A 20,389-nucleotide genomic window follows, 5' to 3' on the forward strand; every position below is an offset into this window, starting at 1 on the left:
TGGCTGTCATCCATGTTCCTGCAATACCCTTTTTTCTTGACAAGTCACTGAATGAAAAACCCAATTCACTTTGGCATTCAGAGCTCCCCTAACACCATTTCAGTGAAGGAGCAATGTTGGTTTTTTTTTTTTCTATCGAGTTTTTTCTGAAACAGAAAAAAGCCCCAATGGCTTTTGTATGTGGTCCCCACAGAGCTGCCCTCACAGTTGTACTAACATCTGTCAAAGGACACTCACTCTTGGAGTGTAAAAGTACCATGTTACTGATGTCATCTCTCCATCTGCCAGCTGTGCTAGTGAACATCTGCAACAGTACCACTGGGAATACTTCAGGAACAGGGCAGGTTTTAAAAAATGAAATATGCTTCATGGTATTTTTTTTTTTTAATTTCAGTTTACATGAACAATAAGATACTTTGCCCCAAATGGAATGTGTTTGTGAAAATTCACTTCAGCTGAATTTTTTTCACCAGGGTAAAAAAGTTTGATGGAAAAGTTTGTGTCTGTAATTCTGAGTCTTATACATCAATATAAATAGCTCAACAAACATTAAAGTTACCAAATAGGAGTAATAAAATACAGTCCCATCTACACATAATAGATAGAAAGGGCTGGTCTGATGTATTACCTCTGTTGATTCACACAGATAAATCACTGAACATTTTTAAGGATTTGGGCACCAAAACTTTAGAAATGAAACCTGTTGGCTAATGAGCAATTAAAAAATTTGAGAAAGGGCCTTTATAGGAAGCTCTGCAAAAAATGCTGTGTAAAGTTCATTATCATTGTCTCCCTGAACCAACAACAACCTGGATCAACAAAAACCACACCCATATGATACCAAAGGTCAGTCAAATCTTCTCCTAAACTGGGTTGTCTTTCTGAACCCCTCACCCCCAAAATGCAAAGCCTACACCTGAAATCCCCTTTTCCAAAAGTATCTGTTTAATTTCTTTCATAGTTTCCACAAGTCACAGAAACAGAGTAGTTGTTGATGCTGCATCAACAAGTGATGTGTTTCAACAAAAGACCACCATGTGGTATGTCTAATTATCCTGCTTTCAAAAGCTACTCTTTGGTGGTTTGCCCTTCAGAAGTGCTTGAGATGTATCTGGTGACAGACACAATGCAGTGGTACAAAGTAGGATGGTAGCCTTTTTTTTTTCCAGAGTTCTGCTAATAAACTGTGCCCACTGGGAATATAAGAGGACATATCTACATCCCAGGTGCAGGAACACCTCAGGTGACCAAGCAGAACCCCATTGCCTGGCTTTGCATTGTTTCTCGGTGGGAGAGAGCCAGGGTGCTGGTTCTGCATTGGTACCTCCCCATGGGACTAAATCACAGGCACTGCAATTACTGACCTGAGCCCCTGCTGACTAAGGCTCTCTGTGTTTTTCCTTGATATTGTTGCTGGAGACCACAGGGGGGGAAACCTGGTATCACTGTCAAACTCCTCAAAATTTTTTCCTATATCTTTAAAAACTGTAAATGTGACTCCCCCAGGGATGGAGGCTGGATGTGAGGGGGTGACTCCAGCCGAGTTTGCTCTGCCTTCCCTGAGTGGGTGAGTGTTCCCACCGTTCTCCACTCCCTCATTTTGTGGTTTGGATGTATTTTGAGCGCACAAAAGGCTCATTGACAGCCCCTTATGATGGGCTGAAGGAGTGCTCCAAACAGACTGTTTTCCAGGGTCTTGTCCAGGCATGATTCCTCATCTTTTACTGTTTGAAAAGCCGTCATGACGTGTCCTGAAGAAACCTGTAGAAGAAATGCTGGCCTGGTTCCCACTTGGCCAGGCTCCCAAGTGTGACACTAAAGGTCAGTGGTTCACTTCTGTGGAATCCCAGTCCTCTCCCGCATTCTTTTCCCTCCTCTTTCAAGTCCCCTAATCTGATAAATCCCGTGGGGAGAGGCAAGAGAGCGAGGGGGAGGAGTACGTGATGTAACCTCCGCTCTGGCAAAGTCCCGAGACGGCACCGCGGTGCCTGCGGCTCGTGGTGGCTTTATGGTGGGTACCGCGGGGCCGCTCTGAATCGCGCTTCTTAAGAGGCGTGAAGATCCACCACGTCCGCGCGAGACCCAGCAGGTGAAGTACTCGCCTCGCGTGCGGAGAAGAAAGCCGAGCGTGGCGTCCGCTTAACGGCAGCTTCTCCTTTTGCCGCCCGCGGCGAGAGGAGCAGCGGCTGCGTGCCGAGGGCACCCCGAAGAAAGGGAGGTGCGAAGCCAGCCACGCACCGCTGGGGTAAGTCTGGTCCTGCTTTCCTGGGTTTTCCAGTTCATTACAGGCTGATGGTTTGGGAGGAAGCAAAGGGAGAAGCGGGGTGGAGTGATCTGGAATGCATATGGATTGTCTGAGGGCATGTAACCGTATGAAATCCCTGTTGGATTGACTCTGAGCCAGCTGATAATCACCGACTAATCTCTCTGCTGGCAGATTCTGCCCGGATTACAAGGGTGTGTGTCTCTGTGTCAGGATGCATATGAGACATGCTTGTGCTGCGGGTTTCTGGGTATGTGTCAGAGAAACACGCCAAAAAGGGGTTTGACTGCCACGATTGACTGCGGGAGAGAAATTTGCTGCAAATATGCTTCTGTCACCGACACGGTGCTGTGTGTGCAGTTGCGTGTCAGGCTGTGAGGTCTGCAGGCAGGGAGGTGTAGATATAGCAAGTTTTGTTGCTTGTTATGTTTTACCAGAGTAAATCTGTATACAACTGGGATACAGCAAAGCCTTGTTAATTTTAATGGGTTTTATCCAGATGTGCAAAGTCAAAAGTGCAGTTGATAAACAGTGCTAGGCATGCTGTATGCATTTGTAGTTCTAGCAGAACTATGTGGTCTGGGTATTAAGAAACTGTTTATATTCATAAGGCTCCTTAAAACACATTTATACTAGTACAAGAGGCCTTATATTCAAGGCTAGGTTGGATGGGGCTTTGAGCAAAAAGTGGAAGGTGTCCCTGCCTGTGGCAGGGGGGTTGGAACTAGATGATCTTTAAAGGTCCCTTCCAACCCAAACCATTCTGTGATTCTACAATTATATTAGGCTACAGTTTTCCCTGCCATGTAATTCACAAGCTACTGTGCTGCAGGGACCCAGTGGGCACAGGAGAGTAGGGGACAGGTCCAAAGGAGGTGTGGGTACTCTTATACTCAGCAGTCTGAGATGTCAAAAGAGAAAACGTGCTTTTCTCAGTACCAGGAGATGATGAAACTTGGAGGAAGCTGGTCCTGTGTATTTGCTAATGGAGAGAACTAGGGCAGATAACAGAAGCTGTTGAAAGTAACTGCAGTAAAGTGTTTTCCAGGTGAACTTCCAAATTCCATTGAAAAGGTCTCCTTGCTAAAGGGAAGAGGAGGACCATCCTGTTACATATGAGTATTCTCTTTTAATATACTGTATTACAGAATATATACAAGATAAAGCAAAGCAAACTTAAAGTGTAAACAGGGCCTTAGCCAAATAACTGACATAGCTCACTTAACATCTCTGCAGTCGCAGCAGTACTGAATGCCAAACTGCCTGCTAGCACTGTGAATCTCCAAGAATGCCTGCAGAAGAATGCAGTTATGCCACCTGGGGTGTGTCCTTGCATGAATGTTGTGCCTACACTGCTTTAAAAAAATATCATGTGATTGATTTCCCGACATGGTATCTTGCATGCAGCTTCTTAGAGTATTTCTAGAGGTAAAACTTCAACAAAATATCAAAATCTGGAAATATAAGCTAAATAGCTAATCATTAGAGGGGGATTCTCTTCCTTCCTTTTTTCAACATGACTAATCTTGGTCCAAAACTTCAATTTCTACAGAGAGCAAACTATTTTCTTTTCATTAGCTGTAGTCCTGAGCCTTTGTCTAAGGAGCTTCCTTATTCAGGACTCAGTCAAGGCTAGGATAAACAGGGTTAATCTGATCCTGGGGGTGCTAATTTTAATTTCTTTCCAGAACTTGTGATGGCTTCAACTTGGCAGAAAACTTGGGAATTCTACAACTGGATCCTTGAAAGTGGAGGTAAGTAGAGAGATGCTGTCTTAAATAGGAATTTCCACATAAGTATCATGATCATGAAGAACAAACCTAGAAGGAACATGATCCTCATATGAGCCCATATTTTTTCACTAGACAGATATTCACTTTTCCTTCCCCATGATCATGAACTTCTTTTAAGTCTTGAAATGTAACTTGGGGACACTCCAGCTGGATCACAGTAAGGATTGAAGGGATGGGAGATTTCCCCTGCCCATAGCGGGGAACTCTCAGCAACTTTGTTCACTGTACAATGGGCTCTGACAGGATGATGAATAACATGAGCTTGGGATTGCCTGTTAAGTCTGGAATATTCAAGAAAGTGAATTTTTTCAAATGCATATTCATGTGTCATATGAAAGCTCAGTAGACCAAAGAGTTAATACTTTGAGGTTTAAACTCTTTGTGATGCCGGTAAAACCTATTATCAAATGAAACATTGACAGAAACCACTCCTCAGTGTTTGAGATTTGATGTTTTGCACTTAGGAGTCTTCAGATCTTCAATAGCTAGAGGTTCTGCAGGTCCAGTTTGGTCCCACAGTGCTCTGTTGGATCCCTGGAGTTAAATGTAAGAAAAAGCCACAAAATGGCATGAAGGTGGAATGGCAAGCCTGCGTTGCGTGGTGCCTCTGATAGGAGAAGGACGTGGGGCATAGTGTTCAGGCTGTAAACGTTTCAGGACTTGAATTTCAGGAGAGAGTCTAAATTGGGATTCAGGACTTCTGATGGACTGTTAAATCCAGAAGTGGAATATCAAAGAGCTCTTGACACAACCCATAACAGGAGTAGTAAAGGATTGGGAGGTTTAGAAGGGATGGGAATTAAGTCGTGTGGACAGGGACAGTGTTTTATAAAAATAACCCGAGGCTCATGGGCTCACCAGTGAGCCAAGGGCTAAAATTCAACAGAGGACTTCTACAGGGATCCTGGGGCTAGAATAGCAAGAGAGGTCTGGGGCTTGGGACTGGCAGGTCAGGAAGCAAAGGGAGATGCTGAGGGAGTTTAGCAGAGCACTGATCACATTGGGAATAGGAGAGGAAAGCACGAATGGAGAGCTGGGACGTTTTTGCAGATATAATGTATCCTGTGTTTCTGTGTGCCAGGGATGAGGCAGGATTAGGCGGAGGTGGCATGACAGAAAATTTGTTGAGCTTCCCTTTCCTGCAGGACTGAAGAGCAGTTTCAGCAGGGAGTAGTATTTTGTCATTTTCCAGTGAAGTAGCATGCTTTTAAGAGAGTCTGCCCTATGAGTAGACATAAAAATAAAGGGGTGGGTAATGTCCTGAGAAATGTGGGACAGGAAGGAAACTGCACCAGTCACCGAAACTATTTATTTTTTAGCTGTAAAGATTTACACTCCTGAAGATCCAGCAACTGTTCGGTTTGTTCCCGTGCATCCCTGCTGCATGTGTCTTAAACTTCTTTCGCCCATGTGTGGGATTATCTTGCAGCCTGTGATGAGAAGTCCAGCTCACGACAGGGAAGGTCTGCTCACTACTGTGCTGCGGAAGGCTGGTGCTCAGCAGAGCAGTCTTCTAGGTACTACACTTCCAACTCGAATGCCATGCTAAAGCCTTTTAGCAGAGTCTGGCGCATGGAGCTCCAGGGTAGGAGCTGTGGTACTGCTTGGTACAGACACACGACATACTAGTTTTCTTTTTGCTAGAAAGTGTGCCGCAGAGAGCATGCTGAAGGGAAGTAATTAAATATATCTGCCGTACAGTGTATGGGACGTGCTAACTTTGCTTGTTTTCCTTTTCAGATCCAAGGACAGACCCGTGGCCACTGGTGCACTCTCCATTTCCAGTCACGCTTCTCTTTGCCTTCTACCTCTTTGTCGTGGCACTGGGTCCCTTCTATATGCGTCAGCGGAAACCGCTGAAGCTGCGAGGCCTGCTGGTTGCCTACAATCTCGCCATGATGACATTATCAAGCTACATGTTTTATGAGGTGAGGAGACAGGACTGGCTCCTAGGTAAGCATCTGGGAAGTGTTTGAAAGCCAGAGCCATTTTAACAGCTTTTGCTGACAGACTGTAACGGAGAGAGTGGGAGCCAACTTGGATATGTCTACGTTTTGCCACAAGCGGAGCAGTATTGCCCCGTTGAAAGCGTTATTTCCGAAGCATACCTCATTTCCTCCTATTTCTCAATCTTCCTCTCATTCATAAAATTAACATTGAAAGGTTCGAGAATGAATGCATTGAAAGTTGAGATCTCCCTGGTAGACACAGAGCATGTGAATGACGTGGAATCTCCTCATTTTGTCTTAGGCTTGGCTGGTGAGGGACCTGTCTCTGAGAATGAGAACTGCTTTTCCAGACTTATGCAGTCCTCTCCAAGAGTGCCAAGCACACTGCAGCTTCCTGCTGCTGAGAGTATTGATGACATTGTTTTCTTCTTGTTCTTAATGCATAAGCCTTTCTACAAGCCTTTCCTTAGTGTATGTAGGCCCCTGAAAACTCTTCAAGGGAACATGGCTGAATAGGTTTGAAAAACATTCTGATGTTGGCAAATTTACCCTTTTAGTTTATAATAGAATTGTTACATTTAGTTAAGGCAAATTGCAATTTTGGGGGGGCAAATACTGCTCCATCTGAGGACAGGTATGAAAATTGCTTGTCCGTGCTTGATTGTTCAGTTATACTGGTTACTTGGTCTAGTTTTTGGCTTTCCAATTAATAGGCAAATGCAACCAGCCAAAACAAAGCAGAATGGGATCTTTGCAAAGGAAAACAGTGTATTTTCAGGGGTATTCTGAAGCCTATAATTCACTATTCCTGCTGAAGCATTTTTGAGCACACCAGTCATTACATAGTTACAAATATGCCCAGACTGAATTTTCTTTTTCAGATTCCAACAAGAAAGTGAAGTACTTCTTTTTTTAGGTTTTTACTATTTGCTCAGCTGTATAAATTACATGGATTTTTCTGTCAGTGAGTACTATATTGAGACCCTATTACCTTAGCATTAGTATGTACATCTTCTCGGAACAGATGGTGTTGAACGGAAAATGGATCTTTATTGCTTTTCTTTTGTTTCAGTTTCTGGTAACTTCGGTCTTGGACAACTACAGCTACCTTTGTCAGCCAGTGGATTACAGCCGAAGTGAACTAGGAATGAGGGTACAGTTCCATACAAAGCTTGCCTTATGCCCTGCTCCTCCCAAGGGTATGCAGATTGTTTTGCTCATAAATAGCAATTTGCATGCCTAAGAAGGCTTTTACTCCAGTTTGCTCGTAAATCTTTTTCACTAAATTGTCTACTTCAACAGTTGCACTTTGCTTTAGTTCTCTAAATTAATCATCTCAGTCAATACAGCCATCTAAGTTCCCTTTTTCATCACTGGTGAGAGGGTGGTCCTGCAATCCGAAGATAGATGTCTAGTACAGATACTGCAAATTACCTCTGAAATATATGTGATTCTTTCCATTGACTATATAAGGATTCTGGGTGATCACTACCAAAGAGAAAACCAATTTTTATACCCTCAACTTTGCAGGACAAATCTTACTCAACATTTCTTTTAGCAGGGGGATTTGGCTAGAACTATTCCTTGCCTGGCCATCGCAGGGAGGTTTGGGTCCCACCAGCTTCACCTTTCCAAAATGCCGCATGAGGTTTTTTTCTGTTTGAATTCAGAGCTATTATGCTTTGCTTCCACATATAACCAGACTTTGAACAGATGCAAGCATGGATATTAGTTTTTCAGTTTTTCAGATGTTGCCGTCAGGCTAGAAACAGTTTGAGCAGCTCACCCTTGCCTTGTCAAAGAGCAAGCAACTTAGCAAACTATTCATCTAACCAGCCAAAGCAACCCCAAATACTTTTCCTCCCACCAGACCACCACTCCTTCCTGAGCTCCCACCCTGAAAAAACAGCCATAAAGGAGTCCCCTATTTTTTCCCCTTTGCTGTCAATCCCAGGTGAGCAGTGTACACGCAGTGCACAGTTTAAAATCTCAGGCAGTGAGGCTGAGCAGTGATTCTGCTTTGAGGTCTAAGAGCGTTTCCTTGTGCTGCCCAGCAGATGGCAAGAGTGTGTTGGTGGTTCTTCTTCTCCAAAGTCATCGAGCTGCTTGACACGGTAAGGACAGCTTGCTTCGGCTCCATAGCGGGACTGGTGCTGTAAATAAGTCACTCCCTTGTCAGAATGGGGCAGGGTGCCAAAAGCTAATGTCCTCGGTTGATCCTCTATCGATTTGGTTGATGCTTTTCAGTAAATGCTGTTTTCGCATGTTCTGCTCTGCCCGTTTGTGGGAATAAGGCTGATACTGTTAAAGAAGAGGGCTCAGCTTCAGTGTGCTGGTTTTTAACAGCATGTGGCCTGCAAATGTCCAGCACCGCCACTGGATATCGTGCTGCTAGGCTTCCTCAAAAGCTCCTTTCCAGAAGAAAAGAATCGCTGCTGTGCAGTTTGCTTGTCTCTGTCGCAGTGGTTGTGCACGTTCACTTCCCAGCACCCCTCCCACGGGGGGGCATTCCCACCTAACCACAGTGCTACGGGAGAAGCTTTAACCTTGGCTGCTGCCAGATGGTCCCCCAAAATCTTAGTTACCAGTTGATTAAGGCTGCCAGACAGGATCTGCCATTGCCTGTCTGGCTGAATAATAGTGGTTAGTTGGGCAGTAAAGAAGCTGCAGACATACGTGTCCTGGTATTTTTGCTGCCAGAGATTATCCCAGAGTTGTGGATTCAAGGTTTGTGTCCCATGTGAAATTGAATGTTCACCTGAAGACAGTGCCATTTTATAGCTTGTTTTCACGTCTCCTCCTGTACTATAAATGAACTTACTAAATGACTGAACTAATAAGGGAATCCCACCTCTCTGCTTGGACAGCAGGAGTAAGCTGTATCCTAGCCTAAGACTTCACAGTCTAGTGCTCTTTGGGGTATAAGTTGACAACGCACTGTCCGAAAAGTGAATCGGCATGTGGAGCCCTCCTAGGCCTATAGCCAGTGGGTTGACCATCCTCTCTGTTTTCATCAGCAACAAAAGCAGCTTTTTGCCAGTCCTGAGTCCCTGAAAAGCAGATTCACTTTTTGTTATGTGCATGTGCATGCTGAAATACAGCGACCTGACACACATTCATCTGCCAAAACCATTCTCTTTACTAAAGCAAATTCCAGAAGGGTTTGGGCATTCAACACAGCACTTTTTCTGTGGATTATTGTCTGGTAGCAGTAAACATCTAACCTATGTCCTGAAAAGGACGAGAGCCAAGCAGCTGCAAACTGTATGGGAGCTCAGTCAGGGTCTCAGATGTGTCCTCTTTGGACCTTGGGACCTGCATCCAAAGGTAAAAATAGTTGGGGCTCTGTGGATGAAACTTGGCCTTTGAGTTCCTCCCCATTCCAGATAATATCTATCACATGTGTTGAATTTCACCAGTTTTTATCAACAGCGGAGGAAATGGGTTTGGGAGATTCAGAATCATCATTAACTATTTTTATCACTTTTTAGTGTAAAATCTTTTGTCTAAACACATCAACTCAAGATTTTCCTTTGTCTGGCTTCTTTCAGGTTTTCTTTATTCTGCGGAAGAAACAAGAACAGGTGACTTTTCTGCATGTGTACCATCACGGCACTATGCTCTTCAACTGGTGGTCAGGGGTCAAATATGTGCCTGGAGGACAAGGTATGCTTCTGTAGACACCTTGTGTTTCAGTTTTTCTTGTGCTGTGGAGATAGCATAAACAGTGCAGATGGGCTGACCGGCAGGTAGGAAACTCACCTAATTCCAAAGGTGTGAAAAACATGTGCGTTTCAGTTGATACCATCTGCTCAGCTCTTTGGGCTATTTAGACTGCTATATTCACTGCCTCATCCAGAATGAGAACGTGCCAACAGAATGTGTCCAAACAGAAACAATAACATCCTATACAAGGTCTGTGTCTATCTCCATGCAGAGCAGCTCTCCCTCACTCCCCGTTCAGCTGGGCCTGGTGCAGCAGCCCGGGTTCTGGCTCTGTCACCTGCTCTGACCACGTCCAGCCTAGTCCTCGCTCCCTTTCTGGTCTGTATCCAGACCGCTTCTCCTTTTCACTCCACTGAAAGAGATGCACCTGGGTACTAAGCCACTATAGGTAGGCCCTATACAAGATGCTGGGGTATTCTTTTTTGGGATGCTATTTTGGCTACGTGGCCTTGACACCAGAATGGTATGAAAAGCTTAGGTCAGAAGATCAAGAATTCTCTCCTCTGCCTTTGAAGCTCTTCTCTGTCTCTGAATGCTAGATATGGGATGGATATATGCTGAAAGGAAAAGGGAGAATATGATATGCTTCCTAGGTGGAGTCTGAATTGAAGGTTCATGAACAGGACTGACATGAAGTATTTTGAAAGCATCATCATAGTGGCTGTGAGCTCATCACAGGGTTAGTATTGAATGGTTTGTGTGTCTTGTTCATGCTGACTTCTTTACTCCTCAGCCTTCTTTATTGGGATGCTAAACTCCTTTGTACACATCTTCATGTACGGCTATTACGCCCTGGCCAGCCTGGGACCACAGATGCACCCTTACCTATGGTGGAAGCGTTACCTAACCATCATGCAGCTGGTAATTAGTTCCATGTCTTCATCTCTGCACTTCTGTGTGTCATGTGTGATGGCCCCTGCTGCCTGTCTCTGTCCCCTCACAGGCTCAAGTCTTTTTGTTTGCTGCCTGTGGAAATCACCATGTCCTTAGGTGTCCTCATGTACCACTATGAGAGGTGAACTGATTGGTGACCTGCTCTGAATGCTACTCTTGGAAAAACTAGCAAGAGGTCTTTAGTGACCATATCAACTAATAAGCCCCCACCTTTTTTAATGGGAAGGAGAGAGGAAAAAACTAACAATTAGACTTCTCCCTTTTCTGTTGTATATGGCAGCCTTTTCCCCTCTGGAGCCCTGAAAACACGGCTTGATTTTGAGAAGTGTGGGGCAGTAACTTGGGGAAACTTTGGATTTGTGGTAGGGCAGGAGATTGGGCAGCCTTCATTCTGTTTCTTCAAAAAGGAAGAGCATGTCTAACTGCAGGCAAAGAGGGTCGAGTTAAAGAAAAATGTGAGTTTTACTCTTTCTGGAGAGAATCCCTTTGGATTTTCTTTCCCTCATCTCTGAAGAGGTGACAAATCCTGACAACCCTGTGGTTTTTCAAAGATACAGTATAAAAGCAATGTTCCAGACAAGGACAATAATTATAGTTAAGCATATGTGAGAGTTAATGCCACACAAAGAGACATTATGCAAACAAAGTATGCAGTTACCAGAGAAGAGGAGGAAAAGCTAGGGTATATGTAAAATAGTGGTGCACTGGAGGCTGGTCCAGAATTCTTATTTATCCTGAATGGCAAAAGCAGAACAAGAAAGCATTGCATGAAACGAAAAGGTGTTTGTAATGCAAAATATAGCACAGGAAATCAGTTTTTATTTCACATACTTTCAGTAGGTAGAACTCATTGCTTCAGGGTATTGAGACAGGTGACATAGTAAAATATAAAAAAAAAAAGTATTAAAGTTGATATGAATAAAAGTAGCATCTGTAATTCTTCTCTGTGAGCTAAAATACAAATCAAAATAGTTATGGGTATAACAAGCTGATTACCACTGGGGAAGAGGAGTATGTCACCTTTAGTTTCCATATTCCAGGATCTCAATTACTGGCCCGTGGCAGAGAAGTGGCACACGGGCAGCAATCTGCTCCTAGGCAGGAGAGGCTGGATTCCAAACCTGCTCCCTGCAGCCTTGGGCAAGCCTCAATGTTTGGTGGACACATGACTCCCTTTCATGTTGGGAAAACACTGTTGGGCTTGAAAGACAAGTTTTTCAGTGATGTCAGGAGAGGCAAGCAGGTGATACGCTGGGTTGAGGACACTACTAGTATCTTGTGATACTCTTTATGATGGCCCTAATGGTCAGCTGAGGTATGTCTCATGTAGGTTCCCTAATCTGGCTGCTGCTTTTTTTCCCCCTCTTCCAGTGCCAGTTTGTAGCCATTGCTGCTCATTCTTCCTACAACCTCTTCACAGAATGCCCGTTCCCTGATGGTTTCAACGCTGCAGTCTTCCTCTACATTCTCAGCCTCATTGCTCTCTTCCTACGGTTCTACTATCAGACCTACATTAGGGGAAAGCAGGAGAAGCTAACTTAAAGAAAATCAGAGGAGAGTGAGTGCAGTCTGATGAACTTGCACATTCTCAGCTGCTTCTAACATGATCGCATGAAGAAAATGTATTTGGGGAGTGTGTGTGAGGCTTGTGTGCAGACTTCACAGTTGCCTTCAAATATCTCAAGTTAGGAGGAAAAAAGGAATGCCATAAACTCAGAGATTAAGGTATTGAGGAGCACACTTAATTAAGCTGATGCAAAGCCAAGCCAAGTAGTCCTCAGCATAGCAGCCTTTGTAAAATTAGTACCAGATCTCCTTCCCCTCCATCTGTTAACTCGGTTTGCAAGGTCTAGCATCCAACCATGACTCCTTGGCTTTTTTTCTTAGGCTATAGAGGGTTTCTTTGCATTCATAAGACCATCTCAGCTTACTGTTCTATATCGGGCAGGGTCAGGTGCCTTCAGCCTTGAAAGCAGTGTCCAGGTAACAGCAGCAGCCAGGAACTCACTGGGATGGCAGGAGGCACTCACCTGTACACTGCATCCCAGCCCTTCCCATTGAGGAAGCTCTCATTAGGACTGGGGTGAAATTATGGCCATATCATCCTGATGGTTTAACTTTATATTAGCACAAGCGTGAAGGAAATTGGACATTATGTTGTCCAACTGGACATGTGCCTCTGTTCCTTCACTGTTCTGAAGCTAAAGAAGGCATTATTAGCACTTTCATCCTAAGACAGACACTAATGCGGTAAGAATCATCATGTACCATTTTCTGGAATGCTTATTTGCCTTTGGTTGCTCTCATAACAATAGAGAGCTTTTAATGCATGAAGACTACTTGGCATTGCTCCTTATAGATGCCATATTTTTTGGTAGACTAGATTGAGGATCCCTGTTCATATTTTTTTCCTCCAATTTGTTGCTGTTATTTTAAAATTGTTCTTCTCATCAAAGATAAATTTTACACCACCATAAGCAACCACCTCCACTACCTAATTGTACATGTATTAATACAAAATGTATAAAGTCAATTCACTGGCTAGTGCAAAGCTGCATAGCTCCATTGACTTTAGTACCTCACTTATTGGCTTCTTTTTTGCTCCTAAATAAATTACAACTAGGATTTGGCACTTATATTCATCTGCAGGTGGTTTAATACTGTTAAAGTTTTGATCTGGTAGTGCTTTGAAAAATCCTAAATTCAGATTTTAAACTACAAAATGGTATTTAGTTATTGCATTCTGCTTTGTTGATTAAAACACAAGTATTATGGAGTAGTGATTTTTTTTTCACAGTGGAAACACAAAGCTCTTGAAGGAGAGCATTGGAATTAGTAACATGGTGCATTGCCATTGCCAAGCCAAATTCACCTCAAATGTAAAGAAGTCTAACTTCTCTGGGAATATCCAGAGGATTAGATGCCACTCTGAACCTAGCAAATGGATGTACACAAACCTGTGTGCTCTATGCCAATCTGGAGTTTAGTGGCTATGCAAAATAAATGCAATCTCTTCATCACCCGTCTGTGTTCATATGCCAAACCCTTCCTTTAGCTACTACATGAACATGTATAAGATAAAACAGTATTCTTCCATTCTTTGCTCTCTTCCCCTTCACATACATACACAAAGGATTTGCTTACATTACCACAATGATACATCACAAATGTTATTCCACTGATTGGAGTAGTCTTTCTTTTCATTTTCACTGGTAAGCATGAAAAACATAGCAGGGCTTATTTAGTATGTGTGTGCTATGTGCTCTGTCAAATATTTTTCTATGTGACTTACTATATAAATTGTACTGCTTTTGCATACTAGACTGCTACTTTTGTTAGAGCTTTAATAAACCTCTGGGTGGGTCCTCCATTCTTCCCTTTGGTAAGGCAGGAGAAAAAAAAAAATCTGCTGTGTATCTAACATACTGTATTCATGTTGAGGGTTTCCCAAGGTCTCTCCAGCACTGAAGACTTAGTGCAAGTAAAGCTATTTCATTACTCCTGTCCACTGAACAATTCACTTATGGCCCTATCCTGCTTAAACCATCAGTACATTTGGCCCCCTAGTTTCATGGTAGAGCATACTTTCCTGCAGCTGGCTAAATTATCTGTGCTTCCAAAGAAATCTAATGAATTTAGCTCTTTTTCCTATATGTGAGGGGATCATGATGGCTCAACCTCGGTTTGCCCTCACATAAGCTTTTTCAGATTGCAGTTACTAATTTCAAGGGCTTCACTAATAATTTTATACCAGAGTAAATATCACGTATTTTGATTTTTTCCTTGTCAGTCATAATTCATGACTGCTTAAAAATTAGAAATGCGCAGGAAATTTGGATGAGCTTACTCAATGTTTTTGTGAATCCACTCCTTTTTAAAATATATAAATTTGTAAACATGTCATTTAGCTTTACTTAAGCAGCCTATGCAGCTTAATTTGTGTCTGTGTATGACAGAGCTTACTGCAATGGATTCCGGACTGTGACTGGCTGGTAAAAAAAAAAAACAAAAAAAAAAAAACACAAAACAAAACAAGCCCCACACAAAACAAAGTGTGAATTTGCTACCTGACCACTTGAAGTGACTGATCATCTAAATCACATGCCATTGTAACTATTTGTCCTAGACATGTAACCTTTGTTCTATCTATTCCTGTCCCTTCCTCACAGCCTGAGCAAGTGGCCTGATCTTACACTTTTGAATTGGTAAGAGCTTTTTGGCAGTGTGATTTCAATGGCCATAGGATGAAAATGAAGTATTTTCAGCTGGGTGATAAGGAGGGATTAAGCTTGCCCAGAAACACCACGCTTTGCGTACAGAAATAGATATTGGTATGGAGCACAGCCATTACAAAAGCATCGATGCAAACAAAAGTCACTTGTGAGAGTATTTGTGCTGGCAGTGAAGATAAAATTGCATAGGTATAGCTGAGTGGCTCTGCAGGTCTTGATTCTTTGCTTCTTCAGATTGCACTTGTCTTCATTCTCCTGTTTTAAATTGGGTTATCACAGTCGGTACTCTCCGCTTGGGGCATCCTATTGCGACAAGAGCAAAAACCTGGGAGTAGAGGTACGTGCTCCTGGAAAGTAAAAGAGAATAAAGGCACAGACTGAGATTTCCTCTTTAAGATCAAGTCCCTAGAGTTAAAGATTACATCACAGTAATGCACTGTAAGTCAAAAGGGCTGGAAATTGTAAATTGCAATTTTGGATGATTCATGCTGTCTGGCAGAGTCCAAAGCTTTGAGGGTGAATTGAAAATATCCTGTCGCAGCTGGATTTATAAAAACCTCTGGGCCAAATGCTGATTCCACCAATATCAGTGACAAAGCCTGCAGATTTCACTGGAAACAAGATGGCACAGCTGTGTGAAAAACAATGCACTCAGCTACATGGCCTGGTTTGTGTGTGAGCGAACTGGGGTGTTATTCAAGCTTAACAGATGACTTTTAAGGGCACAGTTGTGTGCAAGTCTTCCCCTTACAAAATGGGGGTCATTATACATTCTTAGAGTAGTTTACATTCACAAGATGTAGAGCATAATTTAAGTAGTCTGTTTAAATGAATAAGCTTGATGTCTGGTAGTGCTCAGCATCTTTCCTGCTGTTGAAGTCAATGTAAATTATGGATGTTCTGATCAAATTACTTTTGAATTAACCAGACCATTTACTCAATGCTTACTTTATCTCTGAAGATAAATGAGAGGGATTCTCTTTTTAATCAAAACAAAATACAGAAAAGAAAATCAATTACTATTTAATGTTTTTTCCATCACTGTGTGATGGAAAGTTTCCAGAGGAACTTGGGCTTAAAACTGCAAGACAATATAAAATTCAGGAACATGGTTGGGTTTTAATGATTGGACTTTTTTATATACTATCAGAAAACACAGCAGTGTGTGTGTTTTGTTTTTTTTTTTTTTTAAAAGGCAAAATAATTACTCTAAACAATTAAGCAAGCAAAAGTAGAATACAGTAGATTTCTTTGTATTATAAATAAAAAATCTGTTGATACAGATGTAAAACCACCTCCAAGCCAAACATTTAAAAAGATCAGCCGACCCTATACATAGACCAGCGTGAATTTGCTGAATTCATTAATGAATAACTTTGTGGATTAGGGCTTGATAGATGGAGTGCTTGCATCCAGATGTTTACTGTGATTTGTCAATGGCCTTGTACTTAATCCTCCTGAACAGGAAATACGAGTCTTTTCTCTGGGGTCTCCCCTGGGGACAGTGGCAGTCTGTCTCTCTGGCCTGAATCATCTCAACACAGGATCAGGCTGCTGGGGAATTAACCGAGTGGAGGAGGCACGGATTTGCCTTTAACCCCTTCAGTTTCTTCTCGGCTTCGGATGACTTCCTCACCATCTGCTATGATGGGAATGTTATTTAGTCAACACATGGAGAAGGAAAAAAAGGAGTCACCCATGTCACCCCATAAGGCACATACAGTCGTGGGGTCCCTGTCCCCACAAAATGTGTTGGAGCAGACACGTCTAGTCCCACTACCACTGAGGAGGAGGGCTGGGGGCAGATTAAGGCTCTTGAGGCTGGTGTGCATCTCTCCACATCGTAGCATTCTATTTTTATTTTTGTGATGCTGCAGCTTCCCAGCCACTGTCAGTGATCGGGATGGCCCAAGAGGCAGTATTTGTGGAAAGACTGGACATCCCTAAGGTGTCCTTAGTCAGGTGTACCAGAGGGTGTGTAGTGTGTGTGTGTGTATGGGTAGACAAATGCAGCCTCTGCAGATCCCCCCATCGCTCATTTGTCAACATGCGAGACCCCTATGTGGGATGGGTCACTCATTTTGCTGTGTGAGAGCGTCCCACTGAGCAGCAGCTGCCAGCAGCCATGCCGCTGCTGCTCCGGCTATGTAATTGCGCGTATTGGGTGCTGCTCATCAGCCCGTGACAGCTTGGATCAGCCAGTTGCATCTATCCCAGTACCTGAGAGCAGGGGGAGGCCGGTGCAAAGCTGAAAATGGGAGGCGGTTACAGAAGTCTCATACGTGGTGCACATGATTACACAGGTCTGAGCACAGGCGTGTATTATTCATGTCCCTGGCACAATGGCTGTACAGGGTGTAAGGATATGATCCTTCTTTTCTCCCCTTGTAAGGTAGCATTGGGGATGCAGCCTGCCTTTAGGTGAAAGATAGAATATCTCTAGCTTGGACAGTATTTCTTCTTTTGCAAAGCTTGTATGAGCCTCTCATCGGTGCTAGCTGGCAAAGTAGGGCATTTTAAAAGCAGCATGTTTAGGCAGCCCCTTGATGCTGCCTGACCAGGGGAGTCCTGTTTACTAGCCCTTTGTCTAGCCTCAGAAGAAACCTGCATATGAGGCTGTGGGATAAGCCGTTAACGGTGCTGTGTGGACCAGATGGGGCATGGGGAAAGCAACATCCCAGTAAGAGGGCATGACCACAGGTCTTATAGCTGATTAGAAGAACTGTGTGGCAGTGGGCGCTGGAGAGAATGCTAAGTTTTGGTGTGGATGTGCTGGAGCGTACAGGACTGTGTGCATGCATGTGCTCGGGGTAGAAAATACTTTTTGTTAAATCACAAGTATGGGGACAAATAAATTCTTTGTCAAGGAGTGCCTGGTTAAAACATTAGTAGCACATCTCGGTGCTTGATATGTCCCGCTATTCTGCGTGTCATCCTTTCTCTCTAGTACCTTGGCTTTCTGCTGGTAGGGCTGCTCAGGAAGGTGTTCAGAGTCTTTTCACCACGCTCAAAAAATTAAAGATGCTAAACAAGAATTGCCCTTGAAAATTCCCTGCTTGGAGTAGATGTTTCTTCCCCTTTAACATCATCCTCCTACTTTCTCTTCTCCCCTTTCTCCCCTCTTCCTTTGTACCCACATATACAGATACCATACCAGATTCTCAGAATTGTTAAAGCTGCAAAGAAAGTAGTAATATTCTACACAAATGCTATACAGAGCAGCTGTATTTTCCTGCTATATCAATTAATAATGTACATTTCGTTCTTAGGGCTTTCAGTGAGGCTTTCAGCAAGATGAATGTGGGCAAGCCTGTCTTTTTCTCCGCACTTTAGCATAATGCCATCTGCCTGCAAATTCAGGATGTGAACACTGCAACACAACATTTAGAAGGGCTGGAAACTTGGGTTTTAATCAAGGGAGAATTTAAATTCAGTGTAATCTCTCCCAGGCGTCAGAGAAGCGCTACTCCCTGTTGTTGATGAAGGAACGGCGGAATGGATACAACCATTTGAGAGGCAGCAAATTTACTAGCCCTCTGTGCACTTTCCTCTGCTCTGTGCGATGCCCACCGTCAGCCCCCGTAGGCTGTGTCCCCAGAAAGCCATCTGCCACGGTCCTGAGGACGCTTACTGTGTGGGGGAATTTTTGAAAGTGCCTCTAGGATTGAGAAGGGAAGTGTAAGAAGAGGGTTGAGAACGGATGTGGGGGTTTTATGAGGGGTGCTTGAAAGATTGGGGAGAGATCCGTGACGGTTAGCACGTATACGTCCCTTTAGGGGGCTGGGGTTTGTTCTCGGACTCGTCTAATGCAATGACAGGTCACGGGGCGGTTGCAAGCAAAGGCAAAACGTAACCCTTGTGGGAGGAGGTCCTTGGAAGGGGGTTTTGCAGATGGGGAAAAGGGCATCTATGTTCAAACACATGCAGGAACAGCAGGCTGAATGAAAAAAGTAGAGAGGTGAGGCAGCAGGCACAGGTGCTGGCAAGTCCTCTGTTTTACGTTGCGTTACTGGTTATATTTGTATGCAGATGAAAGGACAGTTGAGTGTCTGTGGATGCCTGTGACTGGCCCTGTGAAAGGGACATACTCACGGAGCAGACGCCAAAGGCGTTTGCTGCGATAGGCAGGTGGCACTGTTCCTGGCGTTGCAAGTTATTAATTTTGATGGCGTTGCCTCCGGGAGATCTATATGAACTTGTCTAGGGATGTTTCCTCTTGAAATAAATGATTATTCCTGAGGTGAGGTTTGGAGGGAGAGTATCTTGCATTAGAGACAGAAAACCAGAATCATTTTCCCGTGTGTAAGCCCTTCCTCTGGTTATAATCCCTGATGTACATTGATAACAGATCAGCTGTTATTTGTTTGGGTACCCAGGTGTGGTGGGTTGACCCAATAGACCAGGTATGTCTGTATTTTTTGCAGAGTTTGCTAGTCCTAAAGGGTATTATACTACGTTTTGCAGGTTTGATACATTATTCTGTTAAATAACTGTAAATCAAAGGGCCATTATTTTCAAAGGGCTGCTCCAGAAAACGCACCTGTAGTTTTGCTTCTAGGAATTTCTTGTGAGAGTGAAGTGGTCCTTTACTTCACCGGCACGGTGGCAAAACAGGTCAGTGATTCTGTGCTCCGTTCTCGGAGGTAAATTACAGAACATACCGTGTCATGGGGAAATCATTGCTTACAGTAACCATTTAGTATAGTTATGGTTTTCTATTTTGGCACTGTTTTTAATATCTTTGGGCATGTTTCACACACAGAGGTAATGTTTTAAATTAAGTGAAAACCCACTAATCCCAGTGAATCTAGGTAAACTGTTTGATGGAACTATGAGCACCAGCACAAGGATTCGGTAAAAATGTCACTGCAGTGATGCCAACTGGAAGGCAAAATGGTTTTTCACTTAATTTAGTAATTTTTATACTTGATTTTGTTAGAAATCCAGAAACTCTGCAAGAGCGGAGTGGTATGCATACGTATAAAGTTTTGATCCTACAGTATTTGTATGGGTATTTAGTATATTCCCCTGTAGACCTTAAATAGAATAGATGAGTTTACGGTTTGAATATAGAAAATGAGATCTTGGCATTGACTGTATTCCTGAACTGTAACTCAAGTTATTGTGTAAAGCTGCTTCAATTCCTTTTCTCTAATAAACTGTGCATTTACCTAAATGTTATCGGCCTTGGACGTGGGTTTAAGAATGCATCAACGTAGGGTCCCGGTTTGCAATTGCTAACGTGAAGGTAGAAATGTTGTCTGCTGGCTTCGGAAGCACCTTTTGGAGCTGCACCAATTCCGTGATAAACTGGGAGGAGGAGGAAGGGGGGAGAGCAAAGCAAAGCGGAAAAAAAAAAAAAAAAAAATACCCGCTCCCTTTGTTCTCATCACGCTGCGGGGGGGAGAGGGGGACACACACACACGCCAAGAGGCGCCAGGAATCCCCGGGGCTTTCGCTTCTCGTTTTCGTTATAGGTGAGCGGGGGTTTACAGCCTGAGCCCTCCCTCCCTTGCGCGCAATCCCTTTAGC

General features: G+C 43.5%; 1 protein-coding gene across 4 annotated transcripts; it reads left to right on the top strand.

Moving 5' to 3' along the window:
- Positions 1-175: 175 nt before the first annotated feature.
- Positions 176-20,033, top strand: LOC115352364 (elongation of very long chain fatty acids protein 4-like). 4 transcript variants are annotated; one of them, XM_030040418.1, is made up of 8 exons: positions 176-4,017; positions 5,797-5,984; positions 7,078-7,158; positions 8,060-8,119; positions 9,557-9,671; positions 10,465-10,592; positions 11,997-12,875; positions 18,127-20,033. In XM_030040418.1, the coding sequence occupies exons 1-7, from the start codon at positions 3,960-3,962 to the stop codon at positions 12,165-12,167; spliced, it is 801 nt and encodes a 266-aa protein (XP_029896278.1). In that variant the 5' UTR covers positions 176-3,959; the 3' UTR covers positions 12,168-12,875; positions 18,127-20,033. The 4 variants fall into 4 exon arrangements, with proteins under 4 accessions (XP_029896278.1, XP_029896282.1, XP_029896280.1 ...); XM_030040422.1 differs by lacking the exon at positions 11,997-12,875; XM_030040420.1 differs by lacking the exons at positions 11,997-12,875; positions 18,127-20,033 and adding an exon at positions 11,666-11,910.
- The last annotated feature ends 356 nt before the right edge of the window (positions 20,034-20,389 follow it).

The sequence above is a fragment of the Aquila chrysaetos genome, chromosome 17, assembly GCF_900496995.4.
Source record: "Aquila chrysaetos chrysaetos chromosome 17, bAquChr1.4, whole genome shotgun sequence".
Taxonomy (NCBI): domain Eukaryota; kingdom Metazoa; phylum Chordata; class Aves; order Accipitriformes; family Accipitridae; genus Aquila; species Aquila chrysaetos.

Coding starts and splice junctions, on each gene's coding strand:
- LOC115352364 (XM_030040418.1), top strand. CDS start 3,960: ATGGCTTCAACTTGGCAGAAAACTTGGGAATTCTACAACTGGATCCTT. Junction 5,985..7,077: donor CAAGCTACATGTTTTATGAG/GTGAGGAGACAG, acceptor CTTTTGTTTCAG/TTTCTGGTAACTTCGGTCTT. Junction 7,159..8,059: donor GAAGTGAACTAGGAATGAGG/GTACAGTTCCAT, acceptor TGTGCTGCCCAG/CAGATGGCAAGAGTGTGTTG.